Consider the following 22,068-nt stretch of genomic DNA (forward strand, 5'->3'; position numbering starts at 1 on the left):
AACAAGCCTGGGAAAGTCAGCAATGGAAGGAGGAGGAATGGGAGCTGATGAGTCAAAACAATTTGTATAGAATTTGAAGCACCAGGGATTCTTCACCTACCATATCAGAACCCTATCCTGAGGGCTCAGAAATTGATGAGTGTTAAAGCCTAGGCTATGCAAAGAGACAAAAGCCATTTGTTCTAAGAATAATCACTGGATAATACCTTCTCAGTAACCAGCATTTCTATGGAAAGCTTAGCGATTTTGCAATATAGCACCCCTCCCCCCCTTTTTAAACAAGTAGAATGCTCTACTATTTAGTGAGAAGATCAACATCTAGATAGATAGGAAGGAAAATACCTTATGGCTTGTACCAAGCAGCCAACGCTTTATAAAGCATAGTCATTGCAAAGTAAGTAAAACACAAATCAAAATTTAGAAGGTCAGTCAGAAAGGGTGGACTCAAATCCTAGGTCGTGATATATTTACACACAGAAATCTCATTTCCTGATCTTACACTAATTCCAAAGAAGAAACAAATATACATAAGTAGTTCCAAAACATACTAGCTTATTTGGAGAAAACAAACTTTTTGTTAGCTTATCTTGAAATAACTTTCAAATCAGAATTTTCATATAACGACCATCACATTTCAGAAGTTTTCGATAAAGATGTTGGATTATAGAGCCTGGATGCTCTACTAACAAAAAGAGGCAAATTTGAAAGTATGGTTATCTCTAGTTTAAATAAGCATTGTCAATTTGAAAAAGGGTGTTTAGGTCCCTAGTCCAGTTGGCAACTCCTGCAGTTTTTGTCCTGGAAGCATATAGTTATATTTTTGTCCCCTTTCATAATCAACCACTTAGAGAAAAGCAAAGTCATAAAACTGTCATTAAAAAAAAATACTAAAGAGAAGAGGTGGAGGTCAATATCCAGCGATAAGCATGTATTTATCTACATTTAGTTTTTTTAAAACGTTTTTAGAACTGTAACAGATGGTTATATTCATAAGCTTGAGTAAGAATACGACTGCCTCCAAGTTCTGAAATATATGCATATATGCCCTCAAAATACTGTACATATCACCTCTCCTCCCTTTAGGATAAACTGAAGTTAATTAAGATTTCTCTGGATATTTTAAAATAAAAGTAAATAATAAAAAGGGACTGAATTAAAGACATATTCTGAAAAAAATAATCAACTAAATCAAGTACACAGTTTGACTCTATTGTTGCTTTAGCCCAGGTATGATAATACAGAAAGGCTCATGCAGTGAGTTGCACTGGGGGGACTTTCCTCTTACAGTTCAAATGCAGGAAACCTGGCTTTCGTGGGCACTAGGAGGTCAGCCAAGAAATAAATTGTTCCAGCCATTCCTGAAGGAAAAGAAAGAGGCAAAAGTTAGTATACCAAATAATGATGTATTATAGACTGGCTTCATTTTGTAGCATAAACAACATTATGATATTAATTTAAATGAAGTGGGCACCTGTTTATATATGTTGCAGCTCATTAGACAAGATCACGAGTGAGAGGCTTAGCCTCTTTACCCAGGTGGAAGACAGGAGGGAGAGCGGAGCCAGACAAGTTCAAGGCATGGCCCTGCCATTTACCATATGTGAGCCCCTTCACCGTGGCCCCATTTGCCTGTCTGAGCCTCAGGAACCTCATCTGTGACATGAGGATAACAATGTATATTTTTGCTGCGATGATTTATGATAACTTCTGCAAAATGCCCAGCATGTGCCTGGCTCCATAAACAGTAGTCACCATAATAACTACTACTACTGGGTCCATGGTGGTCTGTGTGCTAACTGATTTTTAATACTGAGTTATTGTGTTAGGAAATAAAGAAGCAGTTTAAGAAATAACTATGAAATTAATTTGTTGACAAAACTCAAATTAAGATACATTAATTACTAAACTGAGAAGCAGATGCTGATATTATAAGGCAAATAAGTAACGTGTGAAAAATACCTTCAAAGAGGGAGAAGGGGGTGTCTGGTGTTCTGCATCCGTGTTCTCCATAATCTAAGCACCATTCAGCGAACTGAAAATGAGACCAAGTTAAGTTACTGAAGTGATTTCTTCTAGAGACCCCTAAAAGTTGACAGAGATTATCTCTAAGATTTACTCTGAAAAGTCAAAAACTATCTTCAAGGCAGGGAAAGGGGCTGATGCAGAGAAATGGATGGTCTAAAAGAGAGTACGAATGAAGCATGGGAGGAATTTAATGAGCTGTCTGAGCCTCAACTCCAAGGTTATCAGAGAAGAAAGAAAGGAACAAAACCACCTTACATCTCCCAGCACTCTCCCAACCCCACCACAAATGCTGCTGAGTAGATTTATGTCCTTTAAAAAAAAAAAAAAAGCTAATTCAACTGAATAGCTTTTTAAAATTTTATTTTATTTTTAATTAAAAAATTTTTTCTTCCACAGCAAAACATTTAATGACACATGGGTAGTCCAAAGTTCTAAATAACCAACTAAGGCAGTCAGTCCTGTTTATAGAACTGCCCCACCAATGCCCTCTTCTCTCATTTTCTTTTCCTTTTTAAAAAAATTTTATTGGAGTATAGTTGCTTTACAATGTCGTGTTAGCCTCCACTGCACAACAAAATGAATCAGCCATACACATACAGATATCCCCTCCCTTTTGGACTTCCCTCCCATTTTAGGTTACCACAGTGCATTAGGTAGAGTTCCCTGTGCTATACAGCATGTTCCCATCAGCTGTCTATTTTATACATAGTATCAATAATGTATATGTGTCAATCCCAGTCTCCCAATTCCTCCCACCCCACCCCTTCCCCCCTTGGTACCCATACATTTGTTCTCTACATCTGTGTCTCTACTTCTGCCTTGCAAATACGATCATCTGTACCATTTTTCTAGATTCCACATATATGCGTTATTATATGATATTTGCTTTTCTCTTTCTGACTTACTTCACTCTGTATGACACACTCTCTAGGTCCGTCCATATCTCTACAAATGACGAACTGAATAGCTTTTGAAGGTTTTTCTTAAACTGTGTTTGTTCTATAGACTTATGGTTTAAAAAAATAAATGAATTAAATCAGATTAACTAGAGACACTTCTACAGCCTCCTGGGCAAAGGTGCGTTCTGTTCGGCGGTTCTGACTCCTACCTTACAGGCCCTGTACAGGTACTTTGCGTCCTGTGTGAGGTTGTACAGTGACAGGAAGGCGTAGGCATTCCCCGCAGCGCCGTGGCACAGCCCGTACCCCTTCTTCAGCAAGCCATACTGCCAGATCACATCAGCACACTGATAGGCATCATTGAGATACCGTTCCTCTTTGAACACCTGCAGAGTCAAGGGACATAGTTTTATTACAAGGGATAGAAAAGAAACCTCCACTGACCTTCCTTCCTGATGGGAGACAGGATAAGGGAGGAGATAGGGAGGTGCCTCGGCAAGAAAGGGTAGGAATTCAGAGACAGAGAGATGTGTTATATCGGTGGGGACAAATTACAAGAATTCACTAGCTTTTTTTTTGTTTTTAAATACATAACTGGGCATGACCTTGTCTGCATGGTGTAAGTTTTATATGTATGTATGTTTGCATATGCGGGTGTTATTGGTGAAGTAGCCTTATTTACTTGCAACTTGCTGTTATCATTAGTCAATTTCCAAAGAATAAACACTGTCTTTTCTGTAACAATGATACCCTTCACTACTAGAAAGTTTCTTTATACACTGGAGAAGAAACTTTATCAGACTGATTACAAAAACTGATTTGATGATAAAACACTATACTTTTCAGAAAAACAGAGATACATCTTTACACTGTATTGTGGCCTCCTATATCTTGATCAAAGGTTTAAAAAATATATTATTACTATTATTATTATTTTTGGCCACACTGCATGGCTTGTGGGATCTTAGTTCCCTGACCAGGGATGGAACCTGTGCCCCCTAGAGTGGAAGCATGGAGTCCCAACCACTGGACCGCCTGGGAATTCCCAACACTTTTAATATCTCATTGCAGTAGAGAAGTAGAATAGGACAGTTTTAAAAGTCTGTGCATTATATTTAACTTCCTGAAGGCAAAATTTGATATACTAAACGCTTATTTAGACCATGAAATGCCAGTCCCTGTTAAGAGTCTATAGATTTGTAATTTGTAGAATGGGCACCAATGAACATAGATATCTTGGTTTACTTCCATTTTTTTCCCCTCAAAGAAAAACCTTTTCTTCTTTGATTATGGCTCTGTCATAGCATGCTTTTTAGAAGTGATATTTGAATTTTTAAAATTATGGCAAAATACATATATAAAAGTTACCATCTTAATCATTTAAAGTGGACCATTCAGTGGTATTACATTCCCAATGTTGTATAACCATCACCATTATCTATTTCCAAAACTTTTTCAACATTCCAAACAGAAACTTCATAGCCATTAAGCAATAATTCTCACCCTCCGAGCCCCTAGTAACTTTTATTCTACTCTCTATGAATTTGCCTATTCTAGATACCTCATATTAACCGTCGCATCATATTAGTGGAATCCTACAGTATTTGTCCTTTTATTAGTGGAATCCTACAGTATTTGTCCTTTTGTATCTGGCTTACTTCGCTTGGCATAATGTTTACAAGGTTCATGCACGTTGTAGTATGGATCAGAAGTTAATTCTTTTTTATGGCTAAATAATATTCCATTGTATATATGTACACCATATTTTGTCCATCCATTCATCTGTTGATGGACACTTGGATTGTTTCTACTTCTTGGCTACTGTGAATAATGCTGCTATGGAACACTGGTGTACAAGTATCTGTTTGAAACCTTGTTTTTACTTCTTTTGGGTATATATACCTAGGAGTGGAATTGCTTGATCATATGTTAATTGTGTTTCATTTTTTGAGGAACCGCCAAACTGCTTTCTACAGTAGCTTTACCATTTTACATTCCCACCAGCAATGCCCAAGGAGATTCTTTCTATTTTTTGTTTGTTTGTTTGTTTTGCAGTACGCGGGTCTCTCATTGTTGTGGCCTCTCCCGTTGCGGAGCACAGGCTCTGGACGTGCAGGCTCAGCAGCCATGGCTCACGGGCCTAGCCGCTCCGTGGCATGTGGGAGCCTCCCGGACCTGGGCACGAGCCCGTGTCCCCTGCATCGGCAGGCGGACTCTCAACCACTGCGCCACCAGGGAAGCCCAATTCTTTCCATTTTTAATTGAGCTCCTGGGATATTTATCTTGGCTCTGCCACTGATGCTAATCTTGGCTACTCTACCTGTCCGTGAAGCAGTCCCCTGTTCTATGAAATAATATGTGCTATGGTACAGATGGATACTGTGAAAATGAATCATAATCCATACAGCAAAGTGATTTTAGGTCCAACAAATGGTGTGTCTATATATTGTTCAGGAATTATACAGAAAACTAATTTTAAATTATAGAATTTTATATTATGTTTTCCAATTTGTTTCTAAAAACGAGAAAATTCACAGTACCTTATAGGCCTGAATGAGCATGTAGATTACCCCAGGAGAACCGTGGCACCAATGGACTAGCAGATCCCGAGTATCGTCCACACAAGGAGGGTAATTGCCGGAAGGGAATTTCAGCTGGCAGACATAGTCTACACTGGGCTTGACCAAACTATGTAACTTCCCATAGCTCACTTGAAGGCTGGGCTAAAAACAAAGGGAATTATCAGTTCTGCGGAAACAAACAGACCTTCCTAAGGCTCAGGGATGAGTTTTAAATAAGAATGAAAACATGACCAAAACGAACTGAAAGTCATTAAGAGGTTCTGGATTCCATCCAATTTTTTCACCTACTGGTCCAAACTAAAATTAGGCTATCAGTTAATACTTGGAGCCTTATGTATGTATTATTTTTTGATATTTATTGTTATCTATATACATATAAATAATTTTCCAAAGCCAATGCTTAAGAATGTTAGTGTATGAGAAGTTTTCTAAAGTTTTAATACCTTAAATACACTTTAAAGACCACAAAGAGATGCATTAGACAAACCAGGCACAACTTGCATTTAGAGAAGTGATAGGTGATATTTCCAATAGGAGAGGATGCTAACAAGTTGGGAGACCTGGGATCTAGATCCCGAATTGGTGTGACTCTAGATTAAGCCTTTCTGCAAACGATTTGGGACTGATACTTATGAAGGATTACTTTGATACAACAATGTATGGATTTATAGGACTCGTCGCCATATGGCATATGAGCCTTCATTTTTGATACAATTTTTAGTTTCTCCTTTTGGTCCTGGTCTTAATTCAATGCACCTCACACTTCTTTAAACAAGAAATTCAGTCTTGTCTTTGCCAGGCAGGGGGTGAGCACCTGGGATGAGAGGGAGGCAGTGCTGTGAAGCACAGGCAGAGGCGGCAGGGAACGAGGAGATACCGACCATAAGGCGCTCACAGATACTGAACACGCAACGAAGTTCTTTAGGGCACATTTAGATTTCACTTTACCCAAAGAATATTGTTCAAGCTCAGTTTAAAATGCTAGAGTTGAATGACTGGATTCTCCTCAAACTTGCAGAAGTTATCCAAAATGGCCTAAAAATAATGTTTTATGTTGATACATAGGCACCTACCAGAATGCACTTCTAGGATTAAAAATTAAATCATTTCAAATAGATAATTATGTGCAAATGGAAAATTCAATACTTGGGTTTCCAGGTTTCTTACTACAACCAACACATGGAGGCAGAGGGTAAGACACCTCCTGATGATCTGCTTCAAAGAAAGGTCATGAGGCCATCCAGTCATTAACATGTATGATTCTAATTCACCTTGAAACTTCAAGATTTTTCTTCTTTCCTGAAAACTTTCAAGAATCTATATTTACTTCTGGAAATAGAGAGCCAACGAGGGAGTGTGCCAGAAAAGTAAAGGAATTTAGGTCTGAATTGTCAAAACCCCTAATTATAAAACTCTGAATTGAGAAGTGCAGAATAAATACAAGAGTTGGTCTCCTACTGCCACTAACATTCAAAGCGTGACTCTGCATTGAAAAGCAATAATAACCTTGTGTTTTTCAGCTCAGTTGTCCTTGTTTAGTTATAGGGAGAGGATAGGTCTGATGTTGATTTTGCATTATTATAGCCAGCTACTCAACCAGCTGTTGGTATTTATATCCAACCACTCTTGTAGAACATATCAATGAAACACTTTTCTTTATGCCACATTGTACTTTGGGAAGTTGAGGGGGGCACCTTTACCATCATTAAAAATTCAGTATTCTTTTACCATGAATTCTTATTCTTACACCATCATTAAAAATTCAGTATTCTTTTACCATGAATTCTTATTCTTACACAAAGTGCCGATTTCTCCTTAAGGAGAGTTAAACAAGCCCCTGGAAATGATGCTCTCATGAGAAGCCCTCTTCTGACTTCCCTTTCCAGGTTATGCTTGATGCAGTAAACTCTATTTGCCCTTAGTCTATTTGGCTTTGGCTGATGTCCCCCAATAGTTTTAGATCCGAAGAACCGTTGAGCTTGGCATATTCAGCTATTTTTCAGGTAAGTTACACAAAATCCACTGAAAAGGCTCCTTAGGTTTGCTCTCTAACTGAGCTTTAGGCAGCATATTCTCCTTTGTTTTCTACTGATTTTGATCTTACTCCGGAAATTTGTTTCAATGGGTTGTGCCTTATAGTGTGGAATAATACTAATTGAAGGCATCTGCTGAAAGAGCAGGGCAGAGCAGGAGGCACTTCATCTAAAAGAACAGGTCAGAACACTTCAGTCTGCACAGGCAGCGTGAGGTGGGCGAGTGTGCTCACCCACAAGTCAATCATCTCCAAGCGCACTGGCTTTTATGTTTACACACTTTAAATGCACTTTCACAAGCACTGTCCCTGTTTATCTAGGCCAGGTGATTACCAGGAGAGTGATGCGGTGGTTGGCAGAATGAAAAACTAGAGCTGGAGCACCTGTCTTCTCACCCTAGATAGTACAGTCAGGAATCACATTCTAGCTCCATCATCATCCCCTCTTACCTGCATCAGGTAGTAATAAATTCCTGCCAGGCCATGAGCGGCCCCCACGTAATATTCTTGGTACCATTCATACAACAGTGGAGTCTTTCCTGTGAAGTTTCTCTTTCTAGCTAGGTCTTCTCCAGAGGTTAAGACTGTTTCACAAATCTGCAGGGAGAAATCGACCGAAATAAGGAAAGAATTAGAATGGCACCAAGGAACTTTTTGCTAAGAGGTACTGGAGAACATGGCAAATTCGACACCACCTGATGGCCATGGATGGGCATAGTTTGATTCTGTACTCAGAGAAGCACATGGGATTATTCTGCCTAAAAGAGGGAGAGTCTGGAAGATTTTGAACTCTTTCTACTACAGCTCACAAGAATTCACCTGTCAAAGGAAAGCAAAACTCCTTCAGATACGAGAGGAACACCTGCACCTTGGAGGTGAAATCTGGCCCTTATTTTCCTCTGAATGGCCTCTAAACTCTCAAATGGAGCAGCTGGACCACTTAATCCAAGTCACTCTCTGTACAGTTTCCAACAGCACTGCAAGTAAAGCTGCTGGTTCTCTGATCATGCCTGACCTTCAGAGCTTAAGACACACCTTACCTCCCAGCTATCTGGGATGTGCCAACTAGGGAAACAAAACCAATAGTTTAGGCAGATAGTAGGTGGGATCCTAAAAAGACTCCAAAAAGCACAAAAACGTGGTACCTGCTGAATATGGCTTTGAGGAATCTTTTCCACTCCAAAGTTCTTATTCACAAAGAGAAGAGCACAGATGTAGCCCATTCGTCCATAGAGCATTTCATTTGGAGCATGGAGATCAATCTTATTTAGGTGAATTAGTCTGGGAATAAAAATGCATGCTTAAGATAATGTAAAAGGGACCAGGTAGAGATATGTACTTAAAAATGATATGTTTAAAATACACACACACAAATATATATATAGTTATATACAGACACATATATGGAATTATTATATTATCTTAAATATATAATAATAAAATATATAAAATATAAATATTTAAATATACTTACATATTATAACCTATATATTGTTATACTTTAAACATTAAGAGGGCTGGGCCAGACCACAAAGGGTAATCAGGGTTCAAAGATTAACCATCAACTACATTTCTTTTCTTCAGCTCACAATAGAACTGACAAATAAGAAGTCCAAAGAATGCAGGAATACATGAGTGTGGCTTGGACCACCTGCAGCCTCCCTAGCCCCGCATGGCGGCATGCTCTGAGACCAGCAGTTGGGGTCAGAGAAGCCAAGAACTACTGGGTACTATAACATTCAGTCTGAGGAAAGGACTAAGTCAACACTCAAAGGGCCTATTTCCATAAAATGAAATGCCTGCTGCACCCCAGTTATCTCCTTGCTTGATTTATTTCTTCAGTGTGTCATCTGGCCTAGCTGAAGTGTTTGTAGAGCAGCCTGATTTACCACCAACGGTAGCACATACAAACAGCACAGAGGGATCAGTCAGTCTCCCAGCTCCTAGTCCTCCTTTTTAGAAATAACCATGATTACCAATATCTTGTATATTCCTAGAACTATTTTATGCACATATAAGAATACATATACTTATTTATAAACATATTTCCCAAAGTGTTTTGTGGCTTTGTGATTTAACAATACATCTTGACAACCATTCCTTATCATCACATACAGAGTGATCTCATTCTTTATCACAGTTGTACAGTATTCCACTGAATGAATGTATTATAATTTATTAGCTCCCTATTGATAGACTCAGTTCAGCTTCTCAAAAAATAAAGTTGTTTTCGGTTCTGGTTCCAGGTAAGGTGGAGTAAAGCATATGCCAACCTGCCTCTCCCAGTCAGTATATGTAGCTCCAAAACCTAGAGAGAATGTGTGAAGCTGCTACTGAGAACCCTGAAAACTAAACAGTAGCTAGCAGAATGGAGATGACCAGAATCTGAAGTACTGCCTAATCAGTGGTGAGTTTACCACATTTCCCCTCTGGTATTTCCCTGGCCTGAACTCAGTGCCGCCTGAAACCTGGAAGTGGGCATCAAAGTGCTGACAGAGACAGTCCCAGAAAGAGTTTTATCTCAAGAAAGACCAGGAAGGGGAACTCTTAATATCAGAGAGAGTGGGTAAAAACACCTCATTTTCTTTATTTTCATTTTTCTGTTCTTTCACTCCCTAGGCCACAAGCAATCTCATGGTGGCAGCAGAAGCCAAGGCAACAGGAGCCAAAACTATGAGGGAGGGCCCTGTCCTCATTGACTAGAGGGGCTGTGGTCCCAGGGGTGAGGGGGTGAGGGAAGGCCCATTGCCTCACTTCTCCTTCTAGCCTCCCCATTACTTGACCCCCAAGATGCAGGCACATTCGTGGGTAGTGTGTGCCTGAGTAGGATAACCAAAGCCTCAGATTTCTTTCCAGAGAACCAACAAGGGAAGTCCCAGGGAACCAGAAAGTAGGTGGAGCTCACAGAGGGATAAGAGCTCAGGGACCCAACTGTACTTGTAGTGTGAACTCTGAGAATGAACCTTTTTTTTGAGGGGGGGGGGGGGCGCAGGAAATATGATAGGTAGGGAAAATGTCCTTGCTATTCTACATTTTTCATCACATTTTCATCACATTTTTCATCACATTCATTTTCCATGAAATTTTGAAAGCACATCTCAGTTATCATTCTATAAATTCAATGTGAGACCATTTAAATTATTAAAACAATTTAATTTTTTGTGAAACTGGACAAAATGATATTGGTATACTAAAAAAGTATGGGGGGTAGAGAGAGTCAGGGAATTTCTGGAAAAGACTAGTAATGAGAGGACATTAGCCTTACCAAAAAAATGACCTTGTCACCGGGTAGCTTATGACACTAAACATGCTATTTAATCTCTATACTTTAAATTTCTCATCTATAAAATGAATGGTCCCTTCTGATTTAAAAATTTATTTTTAAAGTAGTTACATATAAACAATGCCTGTGTATGTATATTATTTAACTTTATATACTGAGAATGGTTAATAAGCATTTGAAGTATCAAAAATCATATCCCTGGAGTGATTGGTTATATTTGAAGTATTCTAGTAAGGAATCAACATTCAGAGAGACTTGGCACTTCAAGTAACCTTATCAAAATTTACAACAGAGGATTTGATAATAAGTGTAGTAAGGAATGTTAGAAAATGGGTTTCACTGGTGGAATGAGTGGTGAAGATGGGTGGGACATTTGGGAGATGGTACGGGCTCCAGCACCATTTGATGAGTAAGATCTAAGAAGGGTCAAAGGCTGATGTGGCTTTCTCTGAGCCACAAGAACAGGGCAGAGGACTAATCGTGTGTGTGTGTGTGTGTGTGTGTGTGCATGTGTGTGTGTGTGTGTCTTCTTCCTAATAAATGTTTGTACATTTGGTAGAGTTTGGTTAACTGCTTGTGCCTTCATTTACTCACTGGTAAGGTGATAGCTGAGAGGGTATATAGCCCCTACCTCTAATCTCTGGAGGCAACCAATATCTACAAACAAGAAAACAAAAACCTAACAATTGTTACCACCAGGCTATTATACATCAGTAGGTAGAGAGTCCTAACTCTGAAAGGAAGGTACTTGGGAAAGAGAAAACAATCCTCCTCTCCCAACCCCTCCCTCCCCACTTCCACAAGCCTGTGGTGGGAGGGGAACACTTAGGGTTAAAAATGAAGAAGACATGTTTAAATAAGCAGAATGAGATGATTTTAGTGAGTAAAAAGGGCTGACAGTTATGAAACAATGACTGAGAAAAAGTTATGAAAGCATCCTTAAGGGAACTTACTCCCCAACAGGAAAGAGGGGTTTGAAAAAGCTTGGCTGGTTGCAGTTACTGACAAAGTTAAATTTGTCCATATTATACCTCAACAAACAGAGGCATCTCAATCAAACTGGTTAAATATGCACATGCTGCCTCATGCATTTTTCTCTATTACAAACACAGGCATTTAACTCACAGTGGAACAGTGGTTATGTCAGGAATAGGGACACAGTGGTCAGAGGTTGCCTTCAATTTTCTTGTAATACCTTGATTGACTTTTTTCCCCCCATTGCCAACAGAGTTATCTGGGTGGTTATGGACCATTTTTTTCTACTTCAATACCACACACACACACAAACAATACCCCTAATATTTTTAAATAACTTAAAAACATTTATTAAGAAAAATTCTATTTTTTTCTCACACCAGAACTGGCAGCTCAGTAATGTTGAGAACTTAATCAAATCTGTCACTAGATACAAACTCAACTGTTGTAGTAAACAGAATGAACATCTCAGAGTTTTCATAAGAATTTATTATCGAGTTTTAATATAAATGTATCAAACTATAGAATTTAGAGATAGAAAAGCACTCTTGATTTTTGTAAAGGGTATTGAAAGAACTATTCAAAAAGGGAAATGACTCTCAATTTTTTAAACACTGCTCTATGGGGGTTAACTAAAAACAATTATTGCATATTGCATTAACTCCAGTGATGTTCTCATCTAAATAAAATGTGTCTGAACCACTGAATTAAAAAACGCCACTCCTTTATTTTCCTTTATTTGCCAATGCTATGACCTGCATTACCACTAGGTGGCGATATATAATTAGCATACCAATTATTTTGCAACCAAGCACATTTGCATCTGGGAAGTTGATAGCAAGTGCCTTTCAGATACTCGAAAATAAAGTATTGTTCAGTGCATCTCATTATAATAATACTTAAGAAGGAAGTATTCCATTTTTTCTGGATTTAAATTCAATTCATTAAAACTCGTCAGTTGCATGTATCTAACCCAGTGTTCATAGTGCACTATTTACAATAGCCAAGACATGGAAGCAACCAAGCAACCTAAGAGTCCAGTGACAGATGAATGGATAAAGAAGATGTGGTATGTATATACAATGGAATACTACTCAGCCATAAAAAAGAATGAAATAATGCCATTTGCAGCAACATGGCTGGACCTAGAGATTATTATTATAAATGAAGTAAGTCAGGCAGAGAAGGACAAATATATGATATCACTTATATATGGAATTAAAAAAAATTATAAAATGAACTTATTTACAAAACAGAAACAGTCTCACAGAAAACAAAATTATGGTTACCAAAGGGGAAAGGGTGGGGGGAGGGATGAATTAGGAGTTTGGGATTAAAATATACACCCTACTATATATAAAATAGATAACCAACAAGGACCTACTGTGTAGCACAGGGAACTGTACTCAATATATTATAATAACCTATAATAGAAAAGATTCTAAAAAAGAATATATATATATTATATATATATAACTGAATCACTTTATTGTACACCTGAAACACAATATTGTAAATCAACCGTATTTCAATAAAAGTTAAAAACAAAGTCAGAAAGAGAAAGACAAACGAAAGAAACTGTTGGTACGTTCCCTAAAAAAATAAAAAATAAAACTTATTAGTTGGATCTGACAATTACTAAAAGCAGGACTTTAAATCCATGTTTTACATGCTATATTCTTAAGATAAAATGAAGAAATGACAGCATTTATCAATCAATAGTTATTTTATGTGTTTTCAGAAACTCTCAAACCCATATCATTGCAGCTCCATTTATTTGTTTTGCTATGTTGATATTAATAGCAACTGATCTTTAGAAGAGGCAAGTCACTGAAGGAAGAAAAAAGACATATAAAAATAGGATAATTCTGTTCCACTCCTAGCAATATTTCCCCAGGGTGTTACTGGGAGAGTTTTTGCCTTTTGTCATCAAAAGTTTGTAACTTTTTAAAAAGAAGTCCTTTTCTTACTAATCACACTACAAAAGAGACAGGGTATAACATTTTCTGACCAGAAAGCCAAAGTTCTTCATCACTCTAAGTGCTGGCCCCAAAGCACGCTATAAGCTATAGTCACTTAACTGGGCACAAAACAGGCAATGCTCTTTATTTGTGTAGTGACACCAACTATCTCTGTATAGAAGGAAGGGAGAAAACAGACACAGTATAAATCAAGCAGTAGGAAGAACCAGTGCTATTTATTATCTTCCCCAACACTTGCTTCAGGCAACTGCAGGACAATTTGAACATGAACGCACACTTGTGCACACACACTCCTTTTGGGGAGTCACAGACCCCTCCAAGAAAAGTGTAAATGTTCTCTCCATGTTGAATACAGTTTGGGGGTTTTCTATATACCTCTGGAAGCGCTAAGATTCTCAAAATTCCAAAGCAAAGAACCAACCCCTACCTTGGGGAAACTGATTTCTTTGGATTTCAGTTTGTCTAAGGATTAGACTTTCATTAATCCCAAAGGTCCTTTTGGTTTCTAAAACTCAAGATTATGATTCTGAAAGACCACTATATTAAGCAAATACAGGAATGGTAAGCTGAAATACTACGCTGGCAGTAGAGCACAACACAGATACCACACAGAGAATATGACTGTATGTGATATAAAAGGGCTGTGTGATGTGAGGGAAAAGGTGAGGTAAAAAGTAAAACAAGTAAGTAGGTTTATTAAATAATTGATGACATCAAGTAATTTTGGATTTCCTGAAGTTGAACTGAAAAGACTTAGAAATTTTTTCCTTAAAAGGGAGGAGATGTGAAAGTAATTTACAAATAATTCTTTTTTTCTTTCTGGTCTGCCATGAACTCTAGAAATCTAAGAAATTAAATCTGCATCCACAAACAGGCTAGTTCCTATCATAGATCCACATTTTATGTTTTTAACCTTAGCAAGCCTATAAATAAAATACTGTTGAAATGTAATAAAAAAAGATATAAATAACAAAAACACCTTCAAAACCAAGGTATCAAAAAAAAAGAAATTTTAGTTTACTCTCTTAAGAGTGTTTTATAATAAACCAGTATTAATATATGGTATTATCCCCCAAAGAGTGTTAGAACAACAGGCCTGAAGATGTCCTGAGGAAAAAGGGCTGCCTGCATGACAAGCGTGGCAAATTATGTTCCCTAGAGTCACCTGGGTTTCCCCCAAGTATAAAAGCTACTGAAGACTGAGCAGTCAGTAAAGGCATGTATTTAACTTTGTTTAATTAGTGTTTCCCCACTGTGTCTGAATGCACAACTCTTGTTTTCATTTAATACCTATTAACATTCTTCACATACCAAACTATTACTATTTGGCTGTACATATTTTGAGAGAGTCTGGCATTATATATAGACTATAAAAGCCACTACAATTTATTTTTATGAAAGTTAAGAGTGATTCATTGAATGAGACTTGCTTGTGAACCTCTAAAGCAGAGGGATCCTCAACAAATAAAATCAGAAATGATAATGCTATTCTAACAGTAATTTATAAGAATGAATAGTGGGAATCAGAAACCATGGTCAACTCAGAGATGATCACTAATTTAAATGTTGCCAGACCCACTTAAAAAACAGACACTTCACCCAAGAAGATATACAAATGGCAAATAAGTATATGAAAAGATGCCCCAAGACATATGTCATCAGAGAAATGCAAATTAAGCTAACAATGAGATACGAGTACACATCTATTAAAATGGCCAAAATCTGGAACACTGACAACACCAAATGCTGACAAAGATGTGGAGCAACAGGAACTCTCATTCACTGCTCGTGGGAATGGAAATAGTACAGCCACTTTTTTTTTTTTTAAAATATTTATTTATTTATTTATATTTTTGGCTGTGTTGGGTCTTCGTTTCTGTGCGAGGGCTTTCTCTAGTTGCGGCGAGCGGGGGCCACTCTTCATCACCGTGCGCGGGCCTCTCACTGTCGCGGCCTCTCTTGTTGCGGAGCACAGGCTTCAGACGCACAGGCTCAGTAGTTGTGGCTCACGGGCCTAGCCGCTCCGCGGCACACGGGATCCTCCCAGACCAGGGCATGAACCCGTGTCCCCTGCATTGGCAGGCAGATTCTCAACCACTGTGCCACCAGGGAAGCCCCAGTATAGCCACTTTTGAAGACAGTTTATAAGTTTCTCCTAAAACTAAGCATAGTCTTACCATACAATCCAGCAATCATGCTCCTTGGTATTTACCAGAAAGAGCTGGAAACTTATGTCCACACCCAAACCTGCAAATGGATGTTTTTAACAGCTTTGTTTATAATTGCCGAAACTTGGAAGAAACTAAGGTGTCCTTCAGTAGGTGAATGAATACATAAACTGTGGTACATCCAGACAATGGAATATTATTCGGCTCTAAAAAAAAAAAATGAGCTATCAAGCCATGAAAAGACATGGAGAAATCTAAATGCATATTACTAAGTGAAAGAAGCCAATCTGAAAAGGCTACATACTATACGATTCCAACTCTGTGACATTCTGGAAAAGGCAAAACTATGGAGACAGTAAGAAGACCAATAGTTGCCAGGGGTTAGGAAGAAGAGAGGAGGGATTAATAGGCAGAGCGCAGAAGATTTTTAGGGCAGTGAAACTACTCTGTATGATACTATAATGTTGGATACATGTCATTACACATTTATCCAAACCCATGAAATGTACAGTGCCAAGAGTGAACTACAGACTTTGGGTGATTATGATTTGTCAATGCAGGTTCATCGACTGCAGCAAGTGTACTCTGGTGGAGGATGTTGATAACAAGGGGAGGCTATGCATGTGTGAGTCAGGGGGTGTATGGGAAATCTCTGTACCTTCCTCTCAATTTTGCTGTGAATTGAAAACTGCTCTAAAAAAGTCAAGTCTATTAAACAACAAAACAAAGAAACCTCTGCTGTAATTGCAACTATCTGCGTGTTGGCATACTTATGGGGAGCCTAACAGCACGGCATGAAGAGTTGCATCACAGCCAGATTTCTTAGTAGAATTCTGAAAGAGTGTTCAATAAACTCTACTAAAGCAAAAACTGTAGTTTATTTGTACAAAAGTTTCATAATTCTTCATGATTCACAAACTTCTAGTGGGTTGCCCTGATTTATATTAAAAATGAAAATCTGGATTTGCATGTCATTTGCCTGTAAGCAAAGCACTTTTGACTCTGTGTTCCCTTTGGAGGCCTCTCCCAGCTCACTACAGCACGTGCACCGTGTTTCTTCAAATTATTGATCCTGGATAGCACCTTGGATTAGTAATCACATGATTAGGCTTTTGATCTCATTTATGCTAAGGAACTGATGTTTGATCTGGAACATGTCAGTGTCATATCTTTTTTTAAAAAAATTTTTTTAATTTATTTATTTTTTGGCCGCGTTGGGTATTTCTTGCTGCACGTGGGCTTTCTCTAGTTGTGGCGAGTGGGGACTACTCTTGGTTGCAGTGTGCGGGCTTCTCATTGTGGTGGCTTCTCTTGTTTCAAGCACAGGCTCTAGGGTGTGTGGGCTTCAGTACTTGTGCCTTGTGGGCTCTAGAGCGCAGGCTCAGTAGTTGTGGCTCACGGGCTCTAGAGCGCAGGCTCAGTAGTTGTGGCACATGGGCTTAGTTGCTCCACAGCATGTGGGATCTTCCAGGACCAGGGCTCAAACCCGTGTCCCCTGCCTTGGCAGGCGGATTCTTAACCACTGCACCACCAGGGAAGTCCAGTGTCATTATACCTTGCAATAAAATAAGGATTATAATGGTTGTTCCTTAACTACAACTCAGGAATAATGTGATTGATCAAATGACAGCAGTAAGATTTACTGCTGAGAGAAAAGTAAATTCAATAAAGTGTTCTTTTGCTAACACACAGAGAATTAAGGCATAATGTTTAGATAATAATTCTCAGAAAGAAATATGATTACCGGGTGATGCAGTCTTCTGCCCGCTTCTCATTGTTCATCTTGTGATGCACCACAGCAGCCACTGCCAGGGGACCCCCATCCCCACAAAGGAAGGTGATGGAATGCTTGGTCAAACAGTTCAGACTTTGCTTTACATAGCCATGTGCCATCTGTAGGTAGGTAGGGTCCCCAAACACATCATAGAGGTGTAAGTAAAGCACAGCAATACCTGAAAAGCAAAAAGAAAATCATGTACAGATGAGGAAAGAGCAGTTGACTGTATTATTTTGGTGTACCGTCTACTCAGCAGTGTTGATTTTTGATAAGCTATAACAAACACGTAAATTATCTGGAAGTTCAGATGACCTTAGTCTAGACTTAGCTTTATTACTAAGCAGCTCTAAGAACAGTAGGCAGACACTTCCTTGTTCTCAGTTTCCTCATCATTACAACTCTAAATTAAAATAGGAACTCTAAGAACTCTAAACCCAAGTTTAATATTAATCCTTGTTGCACTCTGGCTATTGTGCTGATGTATTCTTTTTGATGGTTAAAATGGTAGGTAATCAACCTTTGGTAAATAATCACCTATTTATTTTACAAATAATAATTTACTTAATAATAAACAAGAAATGTTTGTTCTTATGAGCTAAAGAAATTCAAAGACTAGGGTATGAAAAACTAGATTTTTCTTTATATAGAAGATCATTTTTTGCATGAGAAGATAGGTAGAGTAACCGAATCCTCTATCCCAGTATTGTTCCAGGCAGTGGATTATAAGAAAACTATTAAGTTATTTGAGATCTAAGAAAATATATTCAGTTTCCCAATTTTTTTTTTTTCACTGTCAAGGACCCAGCCACTTTAGGAACTATACTAGAAAAGCTGCCATGCCTTTTGCTTTGGGCTTTACTTGATTTGCGTCTTATCCTACTCTTGAAGCCTGCTATATGTAATTGAGGCCTTGTCTGCATGTCCTCATTCCAAATGCCTGTCACAGTAGATAGAGCCTTTCCTCTGAAGCTGACTAGTCTCAGGGCAGACTCAAAGATGTGGAGTAGGGAGCCTACCTGCCTGCAGATTTCCAGAAACTCATTTCTCCCCTTAAAGTACATTTTCCATCTCGTTTACCATTTTTAGAAGACACAGAACCTCTGTTTAAATCTAAGTTAACAGAGCCAATCTCTTTATGGATTTCAATGCAGTAAAAATGCAGTTTGCAAAATTACTTTTCACTGTACTGAGGACAATTTTAAATTTAGATAGTTTTCTTATCTTGCATGGGTAATTTCCAAAGCTTTGTGCTATAGACAATTCAATTTCACATGTATATTAAGGCCAAATTTTCATTTTCTGCCAAAGTTAATAACCTTGTCTACTCTTTCAAAGTGACTTGGTGTTAGTAATTCTACAAGCTGCTGATCAGATGTACCAATACTTAAGCTTTGTAGACATAAGTGTACAAAACCTGTACGTGGGTAAGAAAAAAAATTCTCCTTTTCACAAATGATCAATGTCAAGAGCTTCTTCTAGAATTAGGTCCTTAATAGGCTTCACCTCCATCCACACCAGGCATCTGCAGGCAATCCATTTAAATTGTTACCCTTTCATTTTGCCCTCCTGTTCCCATCACTGCCTGTACTCCCCTAATTAAGTTAGGTAGGCACCGAGGCCAGATAATGACATGACTGAGATCTGAGAAAATAAAAAGTGATTAAATACAAGCCCAGTGATTGTTTTCCTTTTCAGACCTTTGTCTCTTATTGTCAACAATTCCTCTTGGCCTAAACATTTAACAAACAAAACCCGTTAAGGTGTGCAATTTTAAGGTTTGATGCATTTCTCATGAAAAACAGGTAATCATTTCTCAAGTCTCACTATATTTCATTTAGATGAAAATTTTTTTGTTTCTTTGATCAGCAGAGAATTAGCTTTCCATCACCTCAGGTTCTATTTCTGTCTTTTCATTCTGGGCCTCTGTGTCTGCATATTTTGATTAAGCAATCTTCTGTAGGTTGTAGTTTACAGTGCTTACCTTCTTCCCTGCTACAAGACACTAACGGATGAAAAGGGTTTCAAGTGAGGAGTGCTGCTGCCAATCAGAAAAATCCTCCTGGACAACCTTATTACAAATCAGTATAGGTCAGGAAAATAAGACAAAATGCCTAAGTCAAAGACATTTAATGCCTCAGCAATATTTTATACCCCAGGTGGCCTAATTTAGTAATAGAAAAAATGGGGGAATTGCCTGTGACCAAATATCTTGAACTTGATTCTTATGATCTTCTAACCTTTGACAATATTCATGCATATAACAACACCTTTGCATAAATACTGAAGGCTGAGCAATAATTGGCAAGGTGGGAAATAAAAACACAACTTCAAGGGCTCTGCAGGGTAAACTCATCCAGTCCTTATGTGTACTCAAAACCCTGGCCTCAGTCCATGCTTTTAAAAACTCTTTTCAAAATGTAATTTTTATCAAAATAAATTTGTTCTTCACGGAAGAAACCAAACAGTACTATAAGGCTTAATACACATTTGCAGTCTCCTGCCCCAGTCTATTCCTGTCTCCCAGAAGCAACCATTTTCAATCATTTTATCTATTTTCTCTAGTATCTGCCTCCATATTTCTATAATATGCTATGTACTTTCTCTTGATTTTTCTTTATCACTTATTTTTGATTCACATTCCACTCTGGAAGATAAGGATTTAGCTCTTACAAAAGACACTGCTAAGTGGTCCCCCCAAATCTATCTCCCTCTTCTCTAAACAAATACTGCCCTGGATTTTAGCTAGGCACATGGCGGCCCAGAACAGTCTCCTTTGCAGATAGATGGGTATGGTCATGTGCATGGGTAAGTTCTGACCAGTAAGACATAATGGGAATAATGGGGGTAAATTCAGAAAATGTTCTTGAAGGGAGGGGACCTGCCATTTCTTCCTTCCTGGCTGGAATGCAGATGTGATGGTGTAGCTGGAGCAGCCATTTTAGACCATGAAGTGGCAGCTCTGTGATGAGGATGGTAAAGCATCAAGATCAAAAAAGCTTAGAACCCGAAGGACTGTGAAGCTGCCACACACCGATTGCCTTACACAAGACAGAAATTCTGTTGTGTTAAAGCCACTGTTATTTAGGTGCATTCCCCTTATGCTAGTAAGCCTACTCCTGAAGAATACAGCTCTCTTCAAAGCTGGGGAGGTAGGCTGAAGGTAGACCACATAGGGTCTTGTAAACCAGCTCAGGATTTGGGGTTTTATTTGAAAAGCACCATTCAAGAGCATAATTAAATTTGTGTTTTTAAAAGTTCACCGTAATTGAACTGTAAGGTTTTGAAAAGAGTATATGGAACAGTGGATGCAGGAGGAGCAATTTTAGGAGGATAGTTCAGGAGCACAAGAGAGAGACAAGAGTAGTTGCAGTAGAGATGACGTGAGACTGAACTGGAAAGATACTTGTCTTGGAAGGCAAAAGTCAACAGAACCTGGTGGGGAACGACTGAGAGGGAAATATCAAGATGACTCCCAGATGCCTAACTTGAACAGCTAGATGGCCAATGGTGCCATCCTCTGAGACGGCAAACACCTCTAGGGGAGGGCCAGGTTTGGGATGGAAGATTACAGTTGTATCCATTCATAAACTCATCTCCAAATACGATTCCAGTCCCTAAAGGACATTTAATAAAATGAGAAAGAATGTTTCTTACTGGCTTCTAGGATAACAACCATCAGAACTGGTCATGAGGCTCAATACAGGATGATGAACGGAGTTTAAACTTTTTAATGTTTTTTTTCTTTAATCACAGAATATGTTACTTAATCAAGAATATTCTTGGGCTTAAATTTGAGCAGCAGATAAAATGTCCGTCTATACTGTTTGCTAAGCAAAATGTAGACTAATCAAGATTTGCCTCCTTCTTCTACCCCTTTTACCTCTTCTTCTAGACCAGAAAAGATTGAAATGAGATTTAAAATTGATTGAATTTAATTGTAAAAATATGCTCCAGATTGTTTTAGACTTTAGAATTATTTTGTTAAAAAAATGGAAGACCACCCTACCTTTTATGAATCTGGATGAAGTTTGACATTTTCATTGATATAAAATTTAAGTTAAATATTCTTCTACTTTTTAGCTGGTCCACTCAATGATAATGACTGTCACAAAGCCATGAAAACTAATGCTTTTTGGTCTTAATTTTACTATCTTGTTAGATTTCCTCACATATATGACTTAAACATTCTGACACATTTAAAAAAGAAAATAATCCACCTGAAGAGAGATATGCTGAGAAATCAGTAAAGCAAAATCGAATCCATTATTTTCCCATTAATTCTCAAGTCATTAAAGGTGACTTTACAATAAATATTTGGGATAATATCCTAATTCTGTTAAGTAAT

The 22,068-nt window shown here is 38.2% G+C and overlaps 1 protein-coding gene across 2 annotated transcripts in view; it reads right to left on the bottom strand.

Moving 5' to 3' along the window:
• Positions 1-1,198: 1,198 nt before the first annotated feature.
• LANCL1 (LanC like glutathione S-transferase 1) overlaps positions 1,199-22,068 on the bottom strand; it is a 40,492-nt gene continuing 19,622 nt past the window's right edge. For both annotated transcript variants that reach the window (XM_024124618.3, XM_024124619.3), the window contains exons 4-10: positions 17,691-17,898; positions 8,684-8,819; positions 7,989-8,135; positions 5,465-5,647; positions 3,134-3,310; positions 1,960-2,032; positions 1,199-1,358 (exon numbers count right to left, since the gene is read on the bottom strand). In XM_024124618.3, the coding sequence (XP_023980386.1) occupies positions 1,282-1,358; positions 1,960-2,032; positions 3,134-3,310; positions 5,465-5,647; positions 7,989-8,135; positions 8,684-8,819; positions 17,691-17,898 (1,001 nt within the window). In that variant the 3' untranslated portion in view covers positions 1,199-1,281. The remainder of the gene's footprint in view (positions 1,359-1,959; positions 2,033-3,133; positions 3,311-5,464; positions 5,648-7,988; positions 8,136-8,683; positions 8,820-17,690; positions 17,899-22,068) is intronic.

This window comes from Physeter macrocephalus, chromosome 2 (assembly GCF_002837175.3).
Source record: "Physeter macrocephalus isolate SW-GA chromosome 2, ASM283717v5, whole genome shotgun sequence".
NCBI lineage: Eukaryota > Metazoa > Chordata > Mammalia > Artiodactyla > Physeteridae > Physeter > Physeter macrocephalus.